Source organism: Salvelinus namaycush, chromosome 39, assembly GCF_016432855.1.
Source record: "Salvelinus namaycush isolate Seneca chromosome 39, SaNama_1.0, whole genome shotgun sequence".
NCBI classification, from domain to species: Eukaryota; Metazoa; Chordata; class Actinopteri; order Salmoniformes; family Salmonidae; genus Salvelinus; species Salvelinus namaycush.
In genome coordinates, this window is record NC_052345.1 from 14,976,342 (window position 1) to 14,998,217 (window position 21,876).

The 21,876-nt window shown below is 43.0% G+C and overlaps 1 protein-coding gene and 1 long non-coding RNA gene across 2 annotated transcripts; both read right to left on the minus strand.

Moving 5' to 3' along the window:
• Positions 1–7,593: 7,593 nt before the first annotated feature.
• LOC120032807 lies at positions 7,594–10,670 on the minus strand. The gene is made up of 3 exons (XR_005473853.1): positions 10,623–10,670; positions 9,258–10,269; positions 7,594–8,872 (listed from the first exon to the last, which is right to left on the minus strand). It is a non-coding gene; the product is annotated as an uncharacterized LOC120032807 (long non-coding RNA).
• A 1,053-nt stretch (positions 10,671–11,723) lies between these two features.
• LOC120032846 (nicotinate-nucleotide pyrophosphorylase [carboxylating]-like) lies at positions 11,724–20,296 on the minus strand. The gene is made up of 5 exons (XM_038979057.1): positions 20,072–20,296; positions 13,394–13,685; positions 12,809–13,119; positions 12,406–12,537; positions 11,724–12,149 (listed from the first exon to the last, which is right to left on the minus strand). Exons 2-5 carry the CDS (start codon positions 13,644–13,646, stop codon positions 11,934–11,936), a joined length of 912 nt encoding a protein of 303 aa, XP_038834985.1. The 5' UTR covers positions 13,647–13,685; positions 20,072–20,296; the 3' UTR covers positions 11,724–11,933.
• Between the last annotated feature and the right edge of the window lie 1,580 nt (positions 20,297–21,876).

Below are 21,876 nucleotides of genomic sequence, written 5' to 3' on the forward strand. Positions count from 1 at the left end.
TCCCAGATTGGAGAGCTTAGGTGGTGGTGTGGGACTTGGTCTTGAAGTGGTGGAGGAGGCCGGCTGAATCCCTGGTCCGTTGGAACTGGTGGTGGTTCTGGCAGCACTGTGATGGTAACATCCCCATCGTATCCTAAACAGACAGCTCAGGACCACAAGCAGTCCTGTAAAACCCCATCCTTTCCCAGAGAACACATCATCAGCTAGAGACCAAGCAACACTTTCACTTCTATGAACGTACACAGTGAGGAAAGGTCGGGGTCAGGGAATTCTTCATTAAGGAGTTGACCCCTGAGCTTTATTAGCATCAGTTCTTCTCCTTAACTCTGTGATCATTCGGCAGTGTCAGTGTGTCTCACCCTCCAAGTGCGATATGCCCCCAGGTCGAGTGAATCACCTTCTCCTTTAATTCATCTGTAACGCATAAAATCCTGGACATACAGGTTTGGTTAACCACCAGTTTCTCATTTGTTTTATCTGATTATATATTTAACTTCTATACCTATTTGTTAGCTATAATTATTATTATTTTTATTTTTATTTTATTTTTATAATTAGTTTATTATCCAATAGGCCCCATCCTATCCTAGACCACAATGTACCCATCCCCCTCTTGATACCTGGCTCTAGCCAGGTAACAACCTTACCTATTCTAAATAATGACTTAGGTAAGAATAGTAAAATATTCTTATGTTCTACATTATCATGTAGGAGCGCCCCTTTCATGTCTCCATTCAGTAACTGTTATCTACCCATTCTGTTATCCATGTCCTGGCGCCCCTTCCGAAACTCCCCTCTCTGCTCTCAAACCTTCAAGGTCTCAGCAGTGTAGGGAGGGCCTGTCTGTCTGCCCTTTCCCTTATCTGTCTGTAACAACTGTTTTGTTTCCAAATTTTAACTAAATGTCTCACTGTTTGGCTTCATCTAAACTCATGTATTTTTAGAAAAACATGTCTATGGTGGCAATTTCTAGAGTCCTTACATATTAATTTACCTCAAAACCAGTATACCAAATGACCACAAATGCTTTATCTACATGACCATCCCCCGAAGCTGATCAGACTTCAAGAGACAGCCATGATGCAGGTCAAAGGTTACAACACCCCCTTACATTCGTGTTCCATACCATGTCTAGACCTATTAAAGAACCCCTTATCTTTAAAAATTAAACATTTCCTTGTCTAATTAAAACTCAGAAAATAAAACTCTGAATATTCCATATATGAGTGTGCCCCTTTAAGATACCTTGTCTCTGGGAACATGTAAATCCCCTTAACCCAAACGTTTACTACAAACAAAACATAATTACATAGTTATACCTGTCACAAGAATTTAAAACATGGCCAAGAGGATTAAGTCCTCACCACATTAAAGCTCAGGCTTGGACTTAGGTACCGAGCGGCGACCAGTTAAAAAATAGTTATTAACCTGACCCGGATTTGCCAATTCAGCACGAGCTCCCGAATGATCAAGCTCAGTTTAATTCCGATGCTACCTAGAAGGGTGTCCGAGGCGTGTACGAGGTTGCCAACAACTTACATCTTCAACTTACACTAACTTCTAGTCCCGGACACTGATACAAACTTGAACAGACACTTCAATCTTATGGATACTCCTAGTTCTAGCAACTAGCCCCATTTCTAAGATGTGTCATTACTTCTCACTTATCTTACGGATACTCCTAGTTGCAACTAGCCCCGTTTCTAAGATATATCAGAATAAATGGCAGATATCTTTACACAAGTGCCTTCACATGTAAATACTTTATACCCTGCCATTGGACCTTGTGATTTGTTGTACATCAAGAGCGGGCATATGACCTCCCTCTCTTGGTGTACCACACATCTATCTTAGCCTTCAAAGTCTGATTGGCCCTCCCACGAGGTCTTGAGATTGGGGCCTGTACATTTATATTGTTCCTTTCCCCCTGCCCTGTCCTGTATTTTTTGTTCTAGGTATTCATTGAACTCTAGTTTTGGGCCATTAGCGGCTGCCATGGTAAATTTCAGGATCAGGTTTGACTATCTTAGTGCACTTAGCCCGTCACTGGCCGAGGCCAGCAATGTATTCTCGGTGCTGACACCGACTTATCTCTGGTGCCCCACACTCGTACACAAAGAATTATTTACAGCAGTTATTACTGTTAAACAGATTTTGTTAATCGAGTTGTTATATATTTTCCCAGAAGGTATCAGAATCGCCCTTCTGGAACAATATATCTACGAACTCAAGCGCTGCTAAAATAATTATCAATTCAATTATATGAATTATTTTGCAAAAGTTATCAGCGTTTTTCAGTTTTTCGAGTTGTTATATATTTTCCCAGAAGGTATCAGAATCGCCCTTCGGGAACAATATATCTACGAACTCAAGCGCTGCTAAAATGATTATCAATTCAATTGTAGGAATTATTTTGCAAAAGTTATCAGCGCATTTCAGTTTTTCGAGTTGTTATATATTTTCCCAGAAGGTATCAGAATCGCCCTTCGGGAACAATATATCTACGAACTCAAGCGCTGCTAAAATGATTATCAATTCAATTGTAGGAATTATTTTGCAAAAGTTATCAGCGCATTTCAGTTTTTCGAGTTGTTATATATTTTCCCAGAAGGTATCAGAATCGCCCTTCGGGAACAATATATCTACGAACTCAAGCGCTGCTAAAATGATTATCAATTCAATTGTAGGAATTATTTTGCAAAAGTTATCAGCGCATTTCAGTTTTTCGAGTTGTTATATATTTTCCCAGAAGGTATCAGAATCGCCCTTCGGGAACAATATATACACGAACTCAAGCGCTGCTAAAATGATTATCAATTCAACTGTAGGAATTATGGAAATACCAACATCACAATAGAGGAAAAATACAAGTCAGTTTTCAGCTCGGCGGCTGCACCACGGGCCAAAAGAAAACTCAGCTGTCCTCCCAAAAGTTATCAACTAGTGAGTCTCGTGAAAAGGCCAATCTTACACAACATTTCAAATTAACATTTCCACATTTAGTTTTAACACATTGATCGCAGGTTAAGTTCTTCACAGTGCATTTAGTTAAGTGCCACGTCAACCATTTGTCCGACTATCTGAACTTGTATTTTTGTTTTATTTTGTTGATTCCCCCTAGGTAACTTCCAAGTGTTTTAACCAATCAAATGTTGTTAAGTCTGGGGAACCTTTTCTAGACTTGGATTCTCACGGAATTCTCACTCAACCCGACTGTCTGAATCTTTTTATCAAGTCAGTTACAATTATCTTCTACCCGACTATGTGGATTTATCACAACACCCATTTACTTAGATTCTCACGGCTTCTACCCGACTATATGAATCTGAGTCTCACGGCTTCTACCCGACTATGTGACTCTCTATATCTCAGATATCTTTACATGTTTACTTTTACATTTACAATAGACATTTATCATAAATTTGACAGTAACCCATACTCAACCTCAGTACTTCTGATCTTTAATTTGGATTTTCCTAATATACAATATGCAGATTTTTGATTTAACAGGTTTCTGCTTACCTTTGTTTTGTAGGCCTTATAGATCAGTTTCCTGAGGTGAGCTAGATTCCCGGCTGCTCCTTCGACAGGTCACCCTTCCTTTCTGATCCGTCTCTCACTTGTCTCTTTTCTCTATCAACTTTTTATGGACCGAATTCAGAGAAGAAAACCATCCTCTGCTACCAATTTGTTGATAATACAAGTTTACTGGAGAACTGAGACGAAGTAGAGACTCTGGACAGGGTGGATGAGGTTTAATTAAATGCAATTTATTCAGAGGTAAAGATATCTGAAATAGCGTGCACGGACCCTTTTCATCAAGCTCAAATGGAACTATCCGAAAGAAGCCCAGATAACAGAGTGCATATACATTTTATACAGTACAGAAAGTAGGTTGAGTCTGGAAGTTCTGGTCCTCTGGTTGGTTCTGATGAGTTGGGCGAGGTCTCCTTCAGGCCAGTATCACTGTCCCATTGGCTCTGAGTAGAGTTCTTTGTCTTCAGAAATGTTCAGCTAAAACAGGAGATTAGGTGTGTGCGTAGATGTTCCTATTTTGACATTTCTGTGTGTCTCTGTAAAATGTTCAGACTGAAGAGGAGTTTTTGTGTGTGCGAAGATGTTCCTGTCTTATCTGTGTTTATGAAAGGTTTACGTCAGCCCTCTGTCCTTGGGTATGTGTGTGTCTCAGTTTCTCGTGATATGCAGTACCAGGCACCACTTTTCTTATCAGTCTTTATGAAAAGGCCTGTGTCAGCCATCTGTCTCTGGGTGTGTGAGAAACCCTGCTTAGAAAGAAGTTAGTTATAACAATGTAATAGCAATATGCTTGTGTTATTTTCAAATGGTATTTATTACACCATCATGAACTTCACATAAATGTACAGTTCTATATTCCAAAATGTATGGTTACTTCATAGTTTGTTACTTTAATAATTACAAATGTGAGAAAAAACAACAAATTGCTAATAAAATCATTTAACTTACCAACAAGCAACACGTTTTGAAAGAGAAAGAACTGTGGTTATAATGGCAGATAATCTCTTAACTGATTTCCTGAAACCCTCCTGTGTTTTATGCCCTAGCCACACACGTCGTATACACGTCATATCGGGGAAATTGTACCTATCACCCATAATCAAAACTGAAACTTGTTCCACAGTTACATGCTGACCACACCGCGTTGCAAAATAAATGTACACATACATGTTATTCAATCGTTGCTCCCACACTGCTTGCGCACGCCAACGAGCGTCTGCGTTGCCAAGCGCTACTACACGAAACCCAAACCGGCTGCGCGCATGCGCCATCATGCATAAATGTATTGTGTACCCCCACACCAAACTCGATCACCACACTTAAAATATCAAAACGAACTCTGAACCAATTGCATTAATTTGGGGACACGTCGAAAAGCATTAAACATTTATGGCAATTTAGCGGCGCAGGTCCTAATCCAGGCACTTGTCATCTCCCGTCTGGATTACTGCAACTCGCTGTTGGCTGGGCTCCCTGCCTGTGCCATTAAACCCCTACAACTCATCCAGAACGCCGCAGCCCGTCTGGTGTTCAACCTTCCCAAGTTCTCTCACGTCACCCCGCTCCTCCGCTCTCTCCACTGGCTTCCAGTTGAAGCTCGCATCCGCTACAAGACCATGGTGCTTGCCTACGGAGCTGTGAGGGGAACGGCACCTCCGTACCTTCAGGCTCTGATCAGGCCCTACACCCAGACAAGGGCACTGCGTTCATCCACCTCTGGCCTGCTCGCCTCCCTACCTCTGAGGAAGTACAGTTCCCGCTCAGCCCAGTCAAAACTGTTCGCTGCTCTGGCACCCCAATGGTGGAACAAACTCCCTCACGACGCCAGGTCAGCGGAGTCAATCACCACCTTCCGGAGACACCTGAAACCCCACCTCTTTAAGGAATACCTAGGATAGGATAAAGTAATCCTTCTAACCCCCCCTTAAAAGAGTTAGATGCACTATTGTAAAGTGGTTGTTCCACTGGATATCATAAGGTGAATGCACCAATTTGTAAGTCGCTCTGGATAAGAGCGTCTGCTAAATGACTTAAATGTAAATGTAGCTAACTAACTTATCTTTTTTAGCTAGCTTGCTGTTGCTAGCTAATTGTCCTGAGATATAAACATTGGGTTATTTTACCTGAAATGCACAAGGTCCTCTACTCCGACAATTAAGCCACATAAAACGGTCAACCAAATCGTTTCTATGCTTCTATAAACCAATGAGGAGATGGGAGAGGCAGGACTTGCTGCGCAATCTTACACCAGAAGTACATTAATTTCCAATGGAACGCTGCGTTTGCCTTGCACCATTGCGTTGCAGAGGCAGTTGCTGCGTGTTCTGTGTGGATCGAACTTATGCTTCAAATTGTATGCGTAGACCTGACAGAAAGTAGTAAATGTGTATGTTGAATTTTTGTTGCACACATATCCAGTAAAAAAAATTGGGATTACATAATAAAAACAGTTTAATTGCATAATTTCTTTACGTGTTTTATTCATTTATTTGCCAAGTATATTATTTATTCGATGACATCCACAAATTAATTGTGAGAGCCTATAATATAATGTCCCTCCAAAATGCAGTTTTGGAGTGAAATGCAATAATAAATAGTCAAGATAGCAGAGTAGGCTCTTTCAACAATGAGACCAACTTTGAGGAAGGTGGTCTTGATCACGCTGTTGGGCCGGGACCAGCCCCGCCAAAAGCGCAGGTCTGTGTGGGTCCAGAGATGGTTAAAGTCCTGAAAGCACAGGTCTGTGTGGGTCCAGAGATGGTTAAAGTCCCGAAAGCAGGCAGGGTGAGTTCCACCGTCTCATTCAAGAGCTTCGACTGTTTGGAGAGGAATTCCAAAATTACTTTCGTCTGGACCGAAGCCAGTTCGATCACCTGCTCCAGATGGTTGGAGCCAGGATCGCCCGGATGGACACCAACTACCGGGAGTCCATCAGCCCAGTTGAACGCCTGGCGATTTGTCTCCGGTAAGCTACATTCTAGTACATTTTTAAAGCATTTGATACCATAACTGATTGATATTTGATACATTGTTTTTATGTGCAACCTAGCTAGCTAAAGGGCTCTCTAGTTAATAGTCCTTATTTGACATCAGATGTACTTACAGAATGTTCATTAGGACTATAACTTTTCCCAAAGTTGGTTTATAATCCTTTTTTAATTATGCAATGTTACCATATGAAAAGAAAGTTGAGGTGCCTTCTGCCCTGATGAAGGTAGGCTAGTCTTCTCCAGGACCCATTGTTGTTCAAAACAGTTACAGTCATTCATTACATTGTTATTGGACTCACATACTCTTAGAGAAAAAGGTTCCAAAAGTGTCCTTCTGCTTTCCCCATAGGATAACCATTTTTGGTTCCAGGTATAACCCTTTGGGGAAAATGTTATACATGGAACCCAATAGGGTTCTACTTGGAACCAAAAGGGGATCTCCTATGGGGACACCTGGAGAACCCTTTTAAGTAGATAGTACCATTCTTTCTAAGAGTAAAGTTGGCCTGGGCTACAGTTTATTGATACAGTCATAGACTGAATTGTACTGTTTCAAAGCATTGTTAATGATGGTTGATGAGTATTACAATATAATTAGTAGAGTGTAACAGTATAACTTTAAACCGTCCCCTCGCCCATACCCGGGCGCGAACCAGGGACCTTCTGCACACATCAACAACTGACACCCACGAAGCGTCGTTACCCATCGCTCCACAAAAGCCGCAGCCCTTGCAGAGCAAGGGGCAACCCTACTTCAAGTCTCAGAGCAAGTGACGTAACCGATTGAAACGCTATTAGCGCGTACCCGCTAATTAGCTAGCCATTTCACATCCGTTACACTCACCCCCCTTTCAACCTCCTCCTTTTCCGCAGCAACCAGTGATCCGGGTCAACAGCATCAATGTAACAGTATAACTTTAAACCGTCCCCTCGCCCCGATACGGGGCGCGAACCAGGGATCCTCTGCACACATCAACAACAGTCACCCACGAAGCATCGTTACCCATCGCTCCACAAAAGCCGCGGCCCTTGCAGAGCAAGGGGCAACCCTACTTCAAGTCTCAGAGCAAGTGACGTAACCGATTGAAACGCTATTAGCGCGTACCCGCTAATTAGCTAGCCATTTCACATCAGTTACAAGAGCATAATAAACTGTAATGAGGTAGCTATATATAATATGTGGGTGGAATTCAAGTTACACACAATATTGATCATTATTTTGAATTATATTTCAGATTCTTGGCGACAGGGGACTCCTACAGGACCATAGGATTCAGCTTCCGAGTTGGACGGTCCACGGTGGCAGGCATTGTCCCCCTGTGGCACAAGCCATTTGGGACTGTCTGGTTGGTGAATACATGCCTGTCCCCAAGGAGGAAGACTGGAGGGCCAACGCTGCCGAGTTCCTGGAGAGGTGGAATTTCCCCAACTGTCTTGGTTCCATTGACGGGAAACATGTAGTAATCCAGGCTCCACCGTGCTCAGGTTCACAATTCTACAACTACAAGGGTACATATTCAGTTGTACTCTTGGCTGTAGTAGATGCCATCTACTGTTTCCGTGTTGTCGATGTTGGTGCTTACGGCAAGGGAAGTGATGGCGGGACCCTCCGGGACTCTGCCTTCGGCCAGGCACTTCAGGATGGCACCCTGGAGATTTCACCACCTGCATCACTCCCTGGGGCTGAAGACCTGGGACCTGTTCCCCACGTCTTCGTCGGCGACGAGGCCTTCCCTTTAAGACCCAACCTCATGAGGCCCTACGCTGGACGCCAGCTGCCATTGCCAAAGCCTGTAAGGATCTTTAACAAACGACTGTCCAGGGCAAGGTTAGTTGTTGAATGCGCCTTTGGGATTCTGGCAGCCCGGTGGAGAATGTATCGGAGAGTGCTTGGTCTCAGCCCCTCAAATGTCGCTGCCTGCGTGAAGGCCACGTGTTCTCCACAACTACCTGCGGAGGTCATTCCAGGAGCCGCTCCGGATGGAGATGGGCACGCCAAATGGTCACCTACCTGATGTCACCAGGGTGAGGGATTCTGTCAATTCAGAAATCTATGTAACACTAATAATGAATGCTATCCTAAGACTTTATAAACAAATGACTTTATGAATTGACTGAATTTAAAGGGAACTGACGTGTGTGAAAAGAAAGGTACAATGAGGGAGGTCAAAACAACACCCAGACAACTCCTCTTCCTGTCCTTCCTCTCCTCTTCCTGTCCTTCCTCTCCTCTTCCTGTCTTTCCTGTCCTTCCTCTCCTCTTCCTGTCCTTCCTCTCCTCTTCCTGTCCTTCCTCTCCTCTTCCTGTCCTTCCTGTGAGCTGGTCGGCTAAATGGACTCCATCTCTGAAAGGGAAGAGAAAAACAATACATACAAGCTTAACATAATATGACACCATAAAAGGTGAGATTTATGTTAACTAAATACTGCTTGTATAGTGTAGTTAGTGGCATAAATATTGGAAGAGTGCGGTAAAGTTGGTAATACTCGCTGTTTACTCATGGAATTTGTATTTCAGATCAAAAGATGAATATGACATGCAAATATTTAGACAGCAAACTGTTGTTTTGGGATATTTTCTAACCTAGAAACAACAGCTATACATTTGCCTCATTAATACTTTGATCTGAAATACCAATTAGCCTACATGAGTATACTGTAAAAATGACCTACTTTACTTCACTGTCGCAACACTTATGACACTACCTGTGATGTACATATTGTTTTTACCATTGAACTTGGCTTCGAAAAGCAGCTGATACATTTTAACCCCATACTGCTGTTTTTCTTTGCTGAGGCAGTCTCTTCAGTGTTGGCACCAGGCTCATGGCAAAGAGGGTCTCTTCATCCTCCTTCCTGTGAGCATCAGGTTGGGCTGCATCCCTCTTGACGACTTGGAGGAGCCTTTGCTGAAATGAGTTGAGCGGATCTGGGGGCTGGTACCTCCGATGACGCCTGGTGTGACGTTGTTCCTCTTTGTTTCTCTCTCTGTTTCTCTCGTTTGTCTCCACGGCCACATCCTGTTCAACGAGGTCCTCAGTGGTCACTTCCGTGAGGTTCATAATAATCTCAGGTGGTCCTAGATCCAGAGGTGCTTCCTCCATTTCATCATCTTCCATGGCTGCACCGGTAGTGGTCATACTCGTGGATGATGTAGACGTTGTAGAGGGTCTCGCTGCACCGGTAGTGGTCATACTCGTGGATGATGTAGATGTTGTAGAGGGTCTCGCTGCACCGGTAGTGGTCATACTCGTGGATGATGTAGATGTTGTAGAGGGTCTCGCTGCACCGGTAGTGGTCATACTCGTGGATGATGTAGACGTTGTAGAGGGTCTCGCTGCACCGGTAGTGGTCATACTCGTGGATGATGTAGACGTTGTAGAGGGTCTCGCTGCACCGGTGGTGGTCATACTTGTGGATGATGTAGACGTTGTAGAGGGTCTCGCTGCACCGGTGGTGGTCATACTCGTGGATGATGTTGTAGAGGGTCTCACTCCACCGGTGGAGGTGATGGTCACACTTGTAGGTGACGTTGAGGGTCTTGATGCACCGGTGGCGACAACACTTGTGGATGACGTAGTAGAGGGTCTGGCTGTAAAATTGCCACTCGTTGCCATAGGCACAATAAATGGATCCAGAAAAGAAAGAATGTAGCAGAAGCGCCAAGGCTGCTGACCCAGACCTCTTCTTCTCTCTCTCTGTCACCTGTCCCTGAGTCCTCTCCACTTCCTCCTAAAATCTTCTACATAGACATGAACATGATAAGCCAAACCATTACCTAGCATAACTATAGTTATTAGATAGCTATCATGAACATGTCACCTACTGTACACACAGGCACACACACACGGTTATCTCACCAAATTATCAGGGGTACAGTAGTATCTACCATTTATATGACTATTTATCTGACATACACACTCACGCTCTTTCAAACATGATTATTTGGTAAAGTTATCAGAGGTAGTAACTATCAGGGGTAGTAACTAGCATAATTTTTATGACTATTTCTTTCACACACACACACCTCATTGGCTAGGTTAGCTAGCTAATGTTAACTAGCCACATCTAGCACAAGCTCACTACTAAACTGACCTGGCAATCCTACTATCGTGGACACTTGTCTCCAAGCAGCATTTTTTTGTGTTTATGTCCCTGTAGCTGTCAGCAGTTGTGTCAAAAAGACACGGTTTTGAGGATACTGCGAAAATGATTATCTCCTCCATGTGTCCAACCGCATGCGACCATCTGCAAAAGATACCTGCATCAGTATAGTTGCCTAGCTGCGCAAAATGTTATGCAGCAGTGATGCAATGACACAGTCGGTGTGTTCGAAGCGTTAGCCCTTGGCAACGCAGACGCTCCTTGGCGCGCGCAAGCAGTGTGGGTGCAATAATTGAATAATATAGATTTCTACATTTATTTTTCAACGCTCGCTAGTCAGTCCGTTTTATTTGTGACGCTGAACGCGATGCAAGTCCTACCTCTCCCGTCTCCTCATTGGTGTATAAAAGCATATAACTGAAAGATGAACTGAGGTCGGTTGGTAATACACCTTATTATGAAAGTTAGATGTCAATTGCCATATAAAGTGCAAAGCAGAGAAAGAAGCCTGGGAGGAGGAGAAATGACTAGAAACAATTCGGTTGACCATTGTAGATTAATTGTCGGAGTAGAGGACCTTGTGCATTTCAGGTAAAATAACAACCCAAGACATATTAGCTAGCAACGGCAAGCTAGCTAGCTAAATAGGACACATTAGCCAGCAACAGCAAGCTAGCTACCTAAATTGCCATAAATGTTGAATTCTTTTCGACCTGTCCCCAAATTAATATAATTGGTTCAGTTTGTTTTGATATTTCAACCTGCGTGTCGTGATCGCGTTTGGTGTAGGAGCATGCGGACCCGGTTTGGGCATAGCATTATTAGGCCTATATAATGTAAATTCAAAGATGGCCATTTTATGCGTTTAACTTAAGTGTTTTGAATACTGATAACTGGTTTATTCATTTAACAGGTGATGGCACTTTTAGTGGAAGAAGTGCAGTGTGTTTTAATCCATATGAAGGTTTAACAGTATAGTGACTTGGTTACTAATTTGTCATCTTTTCTTCCAGTGGATCATAAAGATTTGGGATTCTAAAGCATATCCCATATAATAGATAATGATCACTTTGGGACAAAAGAAACTGAGGGAACAGTCTTACTTCACAGTTTTAATAATGATTTATAAATTAGTTGTACGCATCATAGAAATTATACAGTCACCATCTCTGAATGTCAGTTTTAAATCTCATGTAACATTCCTGGATTTTTTTGTCTCTTGATCATCTCCAGGATCAATAGTGAGGAAATTGACCATTGCTTTTTATTTTCACTTTATTAACAAATATCCTGAATTGCCAGTTACTGTGATTGGAAAATTATTGGAAAGGCAACAGGCTTTTGAACCTTGAGGGAGAAGTCTACCACGGGGCAGCCCTGGGTTATGCAGCCCAGAGAGATGATGTCCACATGGGGGGAGAGATACTGGGGCAGGGAGTCTGGGGTCACCCCTCCACTGGCCTCGATTAGCACAGACGGGAACTCCTCCTTCAGAAGCTGGGCAGCCGCATGGAGTTCCTGAGAGAGGAAAGGACAGAGGAGGAATAGAGGCCGGAAGGGACGAGTGCGGGAAGAGACCGTGTAGGAAAGAATAGATTGAACGAAATGCACAGCACTGACATTCAGGAGGAAGAAGAATATTACTTAATTGATAGTCCAATGTACATGAATGTCCAACGGAAATATTTCTTCTGCTTTATCGCAAGCCCTCCAGTACGTCTCTACCTCTTCTACATTACTTCCCTGATGTCTTTGGGACGTCCATCAGCCTCACCTGTGGCTTAAAGTTGTCCAGCATGACGATGTCGGCTCCTGCCGTGGCCGCCTCACTGCCCTCCTCCCGGCTGCCGCACTCCACCTCGATCTTACTGCTGAAGCCACACACCGAGCGGGCGTCCCTCACCGCCTGGAAGACCCACAGGTAGGTATTACATCAAATCAGTTCTCTATCAGAATGCAAAATTAATCACTATTCAAAATGCACAGAGGGGAAAACTTCAGCTCTCATATTAGAAAAATGCCAGATCTAATGGTACATCTTGGAATATGATAGACATACATGTATTCTTGCACTCTGATTTTCATGCATTTGTAAAAGGATTACAGAGGAATCGACAACCACATCCTAGTATAGGTTGATGTCAAATGTACAGTTTGAGACATCCACCCCTGCCTACCTGTGTGATACTCCCTGATGCCCATATATGATTGTCTTTCAGCATCACCATCCCACTCAGGTCCTGTCTGTGCATGGACACGCCGCCCACCAGCATGGCATACTTCTCCACCAGCCGGAACCCAGGGGTGGTTTTACGCGTGCCAGCCACATGGCCGTGCCAGCCTGCCTCCCTGGCGATGCTCTGTAGCTGGGAGCAGCGGGTGGCTATCCCCGAGGCCCGGGCCAGGCAGTTAAGGGCCGGTCTCTCCCCGAGGAGGACGCACCTTGCTGGGCCTCTGACCACAGCAGTCTGGGCCACCGCATCTGGACCTGGTGGAGGTGAGGTCAAAGTAGAGTTTACCTAAAAATTACAAACATCATGTGAGTGAACTGTATTTAATGGTTAGATTGTAATCAGTTGGAATCTATTCCAATGGAATTTTGTGAATGCCAAACTCAAAGCTCGTTTCCACCATACCTTCTCCAAATGAATTTGGCAGTGTGATCAGAGTTGAGGTGTATTGTCATCACGTTTGTGAGGTATCTGTGTATTCTCTAAAACCTCCCGCATGTTTTTTGACCAGGCTCATAGTTGGTCTCTTACCCAGCTGTGCTCCCTCTTTGTGTGCCCATTCCACAGTGCAGCTGAGCTCAGTGAAGACAGCAGTGAAGAAAGGCCTGCCCGCCAGCACGCTGCACGGCGTTTTGCACAACAACCTGGCCTCGACCTCATGTGACCCCACACACAGCCCTGCAGGGTCAAAGTTTGGTGTGTCCTCTGCCAGCCACTCCCGTGCCAGCCGGGTCAGTGTGTGGGGTGGGAGCGTGTTTGACAGGTCATACTGAGTCGTCGTCATCTTGAGAGGTGAGGTAAAATGTGACGCCAGAAAGTTGTTCTGTTAAGAATGGAGAAAGGGGTTAGTTCCAGTGCTTTAAATCTGGCTATCCACTGATGATAGTTAACAGTTTGTAGTTTATTTGTACCCTACAAAATATCCTGAGTTCTGGTATGAATGAATCCCTGCAGTCAATGTGCTTTTCGACCTGTTGCTTAGCAACAGTGTCCGTCTTCAGGTTAAGATTCACCACAAACAAAGGGCGCGGTGTAGAGGGGGAAAAAATTGGCCGTTGTGGGAGCCTCAATGGGGGCTGGTGTGTTAGAAATGCCAGAGCCGATTTCTGATCCCAGTCTGTGTGGTGATATAACTCGAGACCCTGGTACAAGTTACGAGTGCAGATTGCAAAGAGCGCTCTGTAAGCCACACCCCAGCGGGCGGAGCTAGGCATGTTGTTTGTGCACTTGTACACATTTTAGTAAGGAGATATCATACGGAGATAGAATCTCATTTTACAATGGGTATGCATGCGGTGTTTCTGTGTAGTTATGCTAATATATCTGAGTCAAGTACATTGCAGTCAATTTTATCTATGACCTAATAAGTAAGATCTTAGGGATGTTCTCACTAACCCCTCTTTTCTATTTCTCTGCATCTCCCAGGACAACGCCTGAGGGCACCCTGGCCTACACCTGGACGTGCCTGGCCTCCCCTCTATCTGCCTGTTGCTGCATCCACTGCTTCAGTCTCCCCCCCACACATGGATTTCTTTACTTAGCATGACATCTTTATGAAAAGCCATCTGACCCACAGGGTCTTGAAGTGTTTTAAATCTGGCTATCCACTATAGCCTAGCTATGGATATTGTCTGAGCCTGCTGGTCACATATGACCGTGATTTAATACTGGATGGAAAACAGACACTTGCTCTATCCTTATTGAAATGCATGGCATCCTTAATACGCAATCATCCAAGTTGGGATCAATAAATTATTACTACTAGGGTTGAGGTCAATTCCATTGAAAAGCAATGCAGAATCATTTGAACCTTGCCTATCATAGCCTTTGTGCGCTTGTGTGATGGATGGATCAATGTTTATAATTAATAAAATTGCTAATAATTGAATGACACAATTCAGCCCAGTGGATCTTTATATTCTACAGATTCTGAACAGTCATGTAACAATTGGAAGTGTTTTTGTTGCCATGTAGGCCTAGTATTTAGCCTGTGTTGGGGTTAACCAAGGGGACTAATTCCTTAGGTGCTGGTAGTTGAAGATGTGTTAGCTCCCAGGTGATGAGGCAGTGAGTGAGAGACTTTGGACAGTGGACACATGTACACCCTGTGTTCAACACAACTTGTCAATAAAATAAATACTTAAAGTATCAAAATACTACAAGTCAACTGTGATTCCACGGTCTAGCATCTGTGCAGTCCCGTGTGGCTCACTTGGTAGAGCACGGCACTTGCTACGGCAGGGTTGTGGGTCTGATTCTCACGGAGGACCAGTATGAAAATGTATGCACTCACTAATGTAAGTCGTTCACTTAACTCCCCCCAACAGACTGGGTAAACGTGTCGGCATGCTTCAGTTCGGCTTGCTCCTAGCTGAACCAAACGAGTGTGCTCGCATACTCCCTTAAAAGAACTTCGCTTGAAAAACAAGGGGAAAAAATGCAATAGTACTGTTTGTCCATTTTGAGATGCCGTAGCCAGTATACACTTCCTCAGAATTAATCTAAAATAACTCACGAAAATCGGTCATAAACTCAGTCAAAAAAGTCACGCAATTTTACATCTAAGATGTTTGCAGTATTTCTCAATGAAATGTGCATGAAAACTAGTAATCTATCGTTGAATGACAAAGACTTATTGAATAATCCCTATTGTTGACCTATCACCGATAAAGGGGCGTAGACTTCGGTAAGGGTTTTCAGCTGTTCGGGCACAAAACCGAAGTCCAAAACAAACATACACAAACTCTTCCGAACTGTTTCGGCTGGGAAGTATGTGGACGCCGTAAGGCACATCTCTGATATCAAGAGAACTCAACCTTCAGTATACTATTAGTCACAATTCCAGTTTACATAAAGTCTATATTTTACTTGCTCTACAACAGAGAACAAAAATGTCCAAATCAGACTGTACAAAACATACAATGAATTCACAATGGCGGTCTTTTTTGTTGTGAAAAGTACAAAGTGTGTCTATGACAAGGGACAATTACAATAATGTGAATTTAATATCAACCAGGTCTCTTGTGAACGAGCAAAATTTATTCAGAGGAATGGTGGTCACTAGATAATACAAAGAATTCAGGTAAACAGCGCCCCCCTTAGGCAGAACAGTTTCTATTGAGAAGTGTCTGGGACTTGTTTCCCTGTTTGCTACTCAAAGATATTTAACTTATTAAGTCATAGACAAAATTAACTGCAATACACATGGTCTGAAATATATTAGATGAACTACACAGAACCACCGCAGACCCATTGTAAAAATGAGAGGCCTATCTCAGTAATAAAATGTGTCCCAGTGCACAAGCAACATGCCTAGCTCTGCCCACTGGGGCGTGGTTTAAGGAGCACTCTTTTTAATGGCAGTGTTCGATTACCAATCTCCCCTAAAAATCTAATGAATATCAATATTCAGGTGGTTTATGCCAACTAGACAAAATATGACGTGTTTAGGAGTAGTGAGTCCCCTTGTCATCTCTGCTAGCATGTGCACAATACTAAAATCTCAAATAATATTTGATTCCTGGAGCATTTAATATCAAATACTTATTTGTTTGACTTATTCAAAACTGTCCATGAATGGCAGCAATAATGTATAGCCTAATATTATTAATTTTCAAAGACAAGTAGGCATATATTTCAAATATATGATTACACAGGTAAAACTGGGAAGAAGTGGAATAATAAAATACCTGTGGGGAATAACAGTAGTGTACTTTCTGAAAAGCACAGTAATTCCTCTATATTGTAGCCTATTGTTAAGAATGAGAATTGTTCTACTGATCGGACTAAATAAAGTAAAAAGATCAAAACTCCCGACATCCTAACCGAATTATTGTTAAATTCATTGTCATCCCTGTAGAATCAAATTTACAGTTTTTGGTTCACAATCTGTTTGACAAAATCATTTTCATAGTTACAAACAGTGTGGATTAAATGCTGTCAAAAAGGCTGCATTCTGCAATAATAGGGACAGGAGAAACTAATTTTGTGGACAACATTGTACATAAAACAGCACTGCCGTGCAGGTCTTTTTACAGTTTTATAAACTCAGCAGACTATGTTCTCTCTCTCCATTCATCTCCACTCTAATCTTGGGGGGCGTTTCTTTAAACCATGCATCCAATCCCCTTGATCCCTTTACATCATTTGAACTGCTAGATATGGTTCACAGTGCTGTGGCAAGACAAGACAATGATAGAGGTTCCCGCTCGTGATGTTAAATTGCAGGCGCAGATGCTCTGATTTCAAAACGATTTGGAGCACAGTTGAACAGTTAAAGCGCGGACTATACAATGGACTAATTAGAAAAATAAATGCAGTACTTTTCAATGCGTGACATAGAGGTGTGCCGTGAGAGTGTGAGAAGAGGGTCAATGCGTGAGTTGGCAGCTCTGTCATTACTACACGTCAATTTTGTTTTGAGCCGACTTCGCTGTTGACCAGGGCGGATCACCTGACTCACGCCCGGGAGGCAGCCCGGTTGCAAAACGAATGCAATCACTTTTCACCCACCTACCGGGGCAGATAATCGAAGCCCGTCAGTGGTTCCCACTTGATCGCACAGCCAAAGTCAAAATTGGGTATAAACTAAAAGTAGCTTTTTGGTCTTAATTTGAGGTTAGGCATACGATTAGCAGTATGGGATTTTAAGAAAATAAACTGTAGAAATAGAATGCATTTATGACTTTGTGGCTGTGTTAACTAGTGACAACCCTTTGCAATCAATAGTGCCGGAGCGTTTTTATAGGCACTAATTCTGTAATGGCTCGTCGGCCTAATGCCGCGTTCACGTGTATGAGTCGGAACTAGGAAACTCGTAATGTCCGACTTCATAAGTGGTTGCCGCGGCACGCGTAAAATAACTCCTTTCCGTTTTTTAGGACAAACTGGCGAGCTATATGGGCGCGTTCCTCTGCACAGGCGTTGCTTACGCATGCCATATCTTAAGGCAGGATAAATATTAGCTACCCAAATATTTTTTTCCAGCTAACCACACGTTATAGCAATTTGTCAGTCGATGACGTTGTACGTGTAACCGATGTGAAATGGCTAGCTAGTTAGCGGGGTGCGCGCTAATAGCGTTTTAATCGGTGACGTCACTGAGACCTTGAAGTAGTTGTTCCCCTTGCTCTGCAAGGGCCGCGGATTTTGTGGAGCAACGGGTAATGATGCTTCGAGGGTGACTGTTGTCTGTGTGTGCAGAGGGTTCGAGGAGAGGGACGGAAGCAAAACTGTTACATACGCAACCATTGGTTGGTAACGTCTGGGAACAAGACCTAGCTTTTGCCACGTTTAAGACAACTGGGGGAAAACGTGCCCCGACTGGGAAATCTTTTGAACTGTAATTCCAATTCGGAAACACGGACATCTTTCTAGAGCTCCGACTTTACAACCTGAAGATAACTGACGTCATGAGTTGACCTCTCGTTCCAAGTTGTCTTTGGCATATATCACCACACCGGTTGCAGAACGCCATCATTGGTCGAAATGTTCTAATCAAGTATGCTATATATATTTTTTTAATTGTCTTCTCTTATCTTCCGAAATCCTCACCTGCCTCCTCAGAGCCGATTGAATTGTTACCGGATATTCGTTGGTACTCTTGATGTGGATATCTCTGCACTCAATGTGCTTTTTCGACGCGTTGTGTTTTTTAACAGTGTCCTTCTTCAAGTGAGGATTCCCCACCACAAACGAAGAAAGCTTGCCTGCAAGTTGTGGTTCGGCCTTGCAATATTTGCAAAACATAACATTTCCTTCAAAATGCAACCACGGGAACGCTTTCTCCCACTGTGCGTTGTATTTGTATTGTTTCCCACCGGCAGTGGTTGGCGACACTGGGGCAACACCAGTGCCAGTGTTAAGGCTACTGCTGGCCGAATCTTCATCTTGTGTTGTTGGTGGCTCAGCAAAATCAATATCGACAAGATCACTGGCAGACTCGGACCCGGCCTCCTCTGGATCCTGTTGACATTGTCGCCTAAAATTTAATTGGATGCTCTTCATTCTGCTTTACAGTAGCGAGCCAAAACGGGCGCACTTAAGGTACTCGTCTCAAAGGCTCGCGGTTCCAGACTCTAACTAGGTTATGATTGGCGCGTTCAGCTAAACGAGCTTCAACTCGGCTACGATTGGCTCGTTGAGCTGCGCGTTGAAAACGGCAAGTACTGCTTACTTCCTTGTTCAAGGCCCGTACTGTTTTTTTAATGGACTTCAAGCTTATATCACAGATAGAACAATGAGACAGATATCTTACCGGATGTATCAATATGAAGCATCCGCTTTGCGTTTCCACTCACTACGAGATGGATTTTTACCGACATTATGCAAATTTCCTCATCGATGAAACATTTGATCTCAATATAGTTCGGTTCACAAAACTAAAATCAGTTACGAACAGAGTGGACTAAGTTTTGTAGACTTTGCCAAGTCATTTTTTGTTGTTGCGTTGTTTAGGAGTGCAAAGGCGAATTGAGTTAATGCACACGCGCACTTCAGAGTAGGCGTTCCCTCACGGAAATATGCAAATATGTGCTAGAAGGCGCCAATAGGAACTCACTAACTCGTTCTTGGTTCTGCACACGTCTTTTCTTTTCTGCCCACAATGACTCAATTGTTTCCATTTGAAACGACAGGCTGTGGTCTATCTTGGTTTAGTTATAAAACATCTTTGATGATCAATGATAACGTTGTCCTTTAAGATATGTACAATTATTCTTATATTATATTTTCTTCTACCTGATTGCATTTTTTTTCATATTCGAAAACCTTCATAAAAGGCATTGGTTAAAGGTAAATGAATCCATGAATACGAATATTATTTAAAATTTCTTAAATGACCCCATTTTCAAGAATTTGATTATGTAAGCCGAAAGCCCATTCAAAAGCAGTACAGGACTTCAAAAACAGTACAGGACTTGAACCAGGAAGTAGGCGGGACATACATGATATAAAACAAACAGCGGGTATAAACTGCAACTTGTACATGTGCTCATTGACTTTTGCAGTTCGCACACATTTTGTTGAATATGCGAGTAAAATGGTCGCAGTGTAGAACCCTGCAAATGTCAAAATATGAAATGTTAAGCATTTGCATAATGGATAACCAGCGGCAATAAGAACATGTAAAAGTCTAATGGTGCATTCAAGTGTTAGTGGAAACGATGAAACTCCGAAATTTCCGACTTGCTAACTATTTGAACGCGGCACCTGTATAACTACACGTGTCTGAAGGATGCACTGTGGTCCTCCTGCAACCTGCTGGTAGCGAAACGAGTAGAGACCAACCCCCAGGCAGTGGCCATGGTAGCCACGGAAGCCCTGGGATGGTAAAAAAGAAAGGGGGCTTCGACCCCAGGCGAAGGGTCCCCCAGGCGAAGGGTCCCCCACAACACCCAAGGTCCCGGTGGCCACGGCCTGACAGCGCTGTGGCGCCTAGGGGAGGGGTCTCCTCTGGGCCCCAAGTGACAGGACGGTGATTGATTCGGAAGAGCAGGAGGAGGCGAGCTTGATAAGGACTCACCCCGTTCCTGTACAAAGGACCGAAGACAGCTTTTTAACAAAGTTATTATTATTTTTTTTTTACATGTTTTCATGTCTTAAATGTTTTATTTTTATTAAATAATTTGTACACATTTTAAATGGCTTTTACAGATTGGATGTTTCACAAGAAAAAGTACTTTTATTCATGGTTGTTTCTATTAGTTTTAACAACACGTACTTTAACAAACTTAAATGTAATATTCAAATGCTGTGTTTTATGCTTTTATGCCATTTTATGTGTATAAAATGTTGAACAAAAATATGAGCTGTTTTTAAAGGAAATGCAATTTAAAAAAATAAACTGTATAACTACAACCAGTTAGCAAGTCAGAAATGTCCGTTTCCAAATTCCGACTAATACGTGTATGTTAAAGGTTAGGATACTTTTAGCTCTCAAACTGTAGTCTCAAACACAGTTATCAGCCATTAGCTTCGCCCATGACTGCCTCGTGAACTACAACCCTGAACTACAACTACAACCCTGCCTCGTGAACTACAACCCTGACGCTGTGATTTAACGTTTAGAAACGTCAATAATCATAGCTTGCGATAAGGATTTCGAAACATATGACCCTTATCTTTCATCAGTGAGAAAGAATCATTCAAATAAGATACATACTGTAGTTTTGCATAGATCAATACAGCTATGGGTGACTCCATCCAACGAAACTACACTTCCCAAGTTACGCTTACACACAGGTGTTCGCAGTGGTGTAAAGTACTTAAGTAAAAATACTTTAAAGTACTACTTAAGTCGTTTTTTTCTGTACTTTACTATTTATATTTTTGGCAACTTTTACTTTACTATATTCCTAAAGAATATATTGTACTTTTTACATTTTTCATTTTGAATGCTTAGCAGGGCAGGAAAATGGTCCAATTTACGCACTTATCAAAAGAACATCCCTGGTCATCCCGACTGTCTCTGATCTGACAGACTCACTAAACACAAATGCTTTGTTTGTAAATGATATCTGTAAATGAAGCCATGGTTTACAGGCAACATCCACACTGAGCTAAAGTGTAGAGCTGCCGCTTTCAAGGAGCGGGACTCTAACCCGGAAGCTTATAAGAAATCCCGCTATGCCCTCCGACGAACCATCAAACAGGCAAAGAGTCAATACAGGACTAAGATCGAATCGTACTACACCGGTTCCGACGCTTGTCGGATGTGGCAGGGCTTGCAAACTATTACAGACTACAAAGGGAAGCACAGCCAAGAGCTGACCAGTGACACAAGCCTACCAGATGAGCTAAATTACTTTGTGTACTCCGAGCATGCGCTGTCATGCGCTGTCTTCACTGACATTTTCAACCTCTCCCTGTCTTAGTCTGTAATACCAACATGTTTCAAGCAGACGACCATAGTCCATGTGGCCAAGAACACTAAGGTAACCTGCCTAAATGACTACCGACCCATAGCACGTGCTTTGAAAGACTGGTCATGGCTCACATGAACACCATTATCCCAG

Excerpts from the sequence above, each read along its gene's own strand:
- LOC120032846 (XM_038979057.1), bottom strand. The coding sequence starts at position 13,646 with ATGACGACGACTCAGTATGACCTGTCAAACACGCTCCCACCCCACACA. Across the intron at positions 13,120-13,393 it reads CAAAGAGGGAGCACAGCTGG|GTCCAGATGCGGTGGCCCAG; the intron begins GTAAGAGACCAA and ends CACCTCCACCAG. Across the intron at positions 12,150-12,405 it reads TGGACAACTTTAAGCCACAG|GAACTCCATGCGGCTGCCCA; the intron begins GTGAGGCTGATG and ends TTCCTCTCTCAG.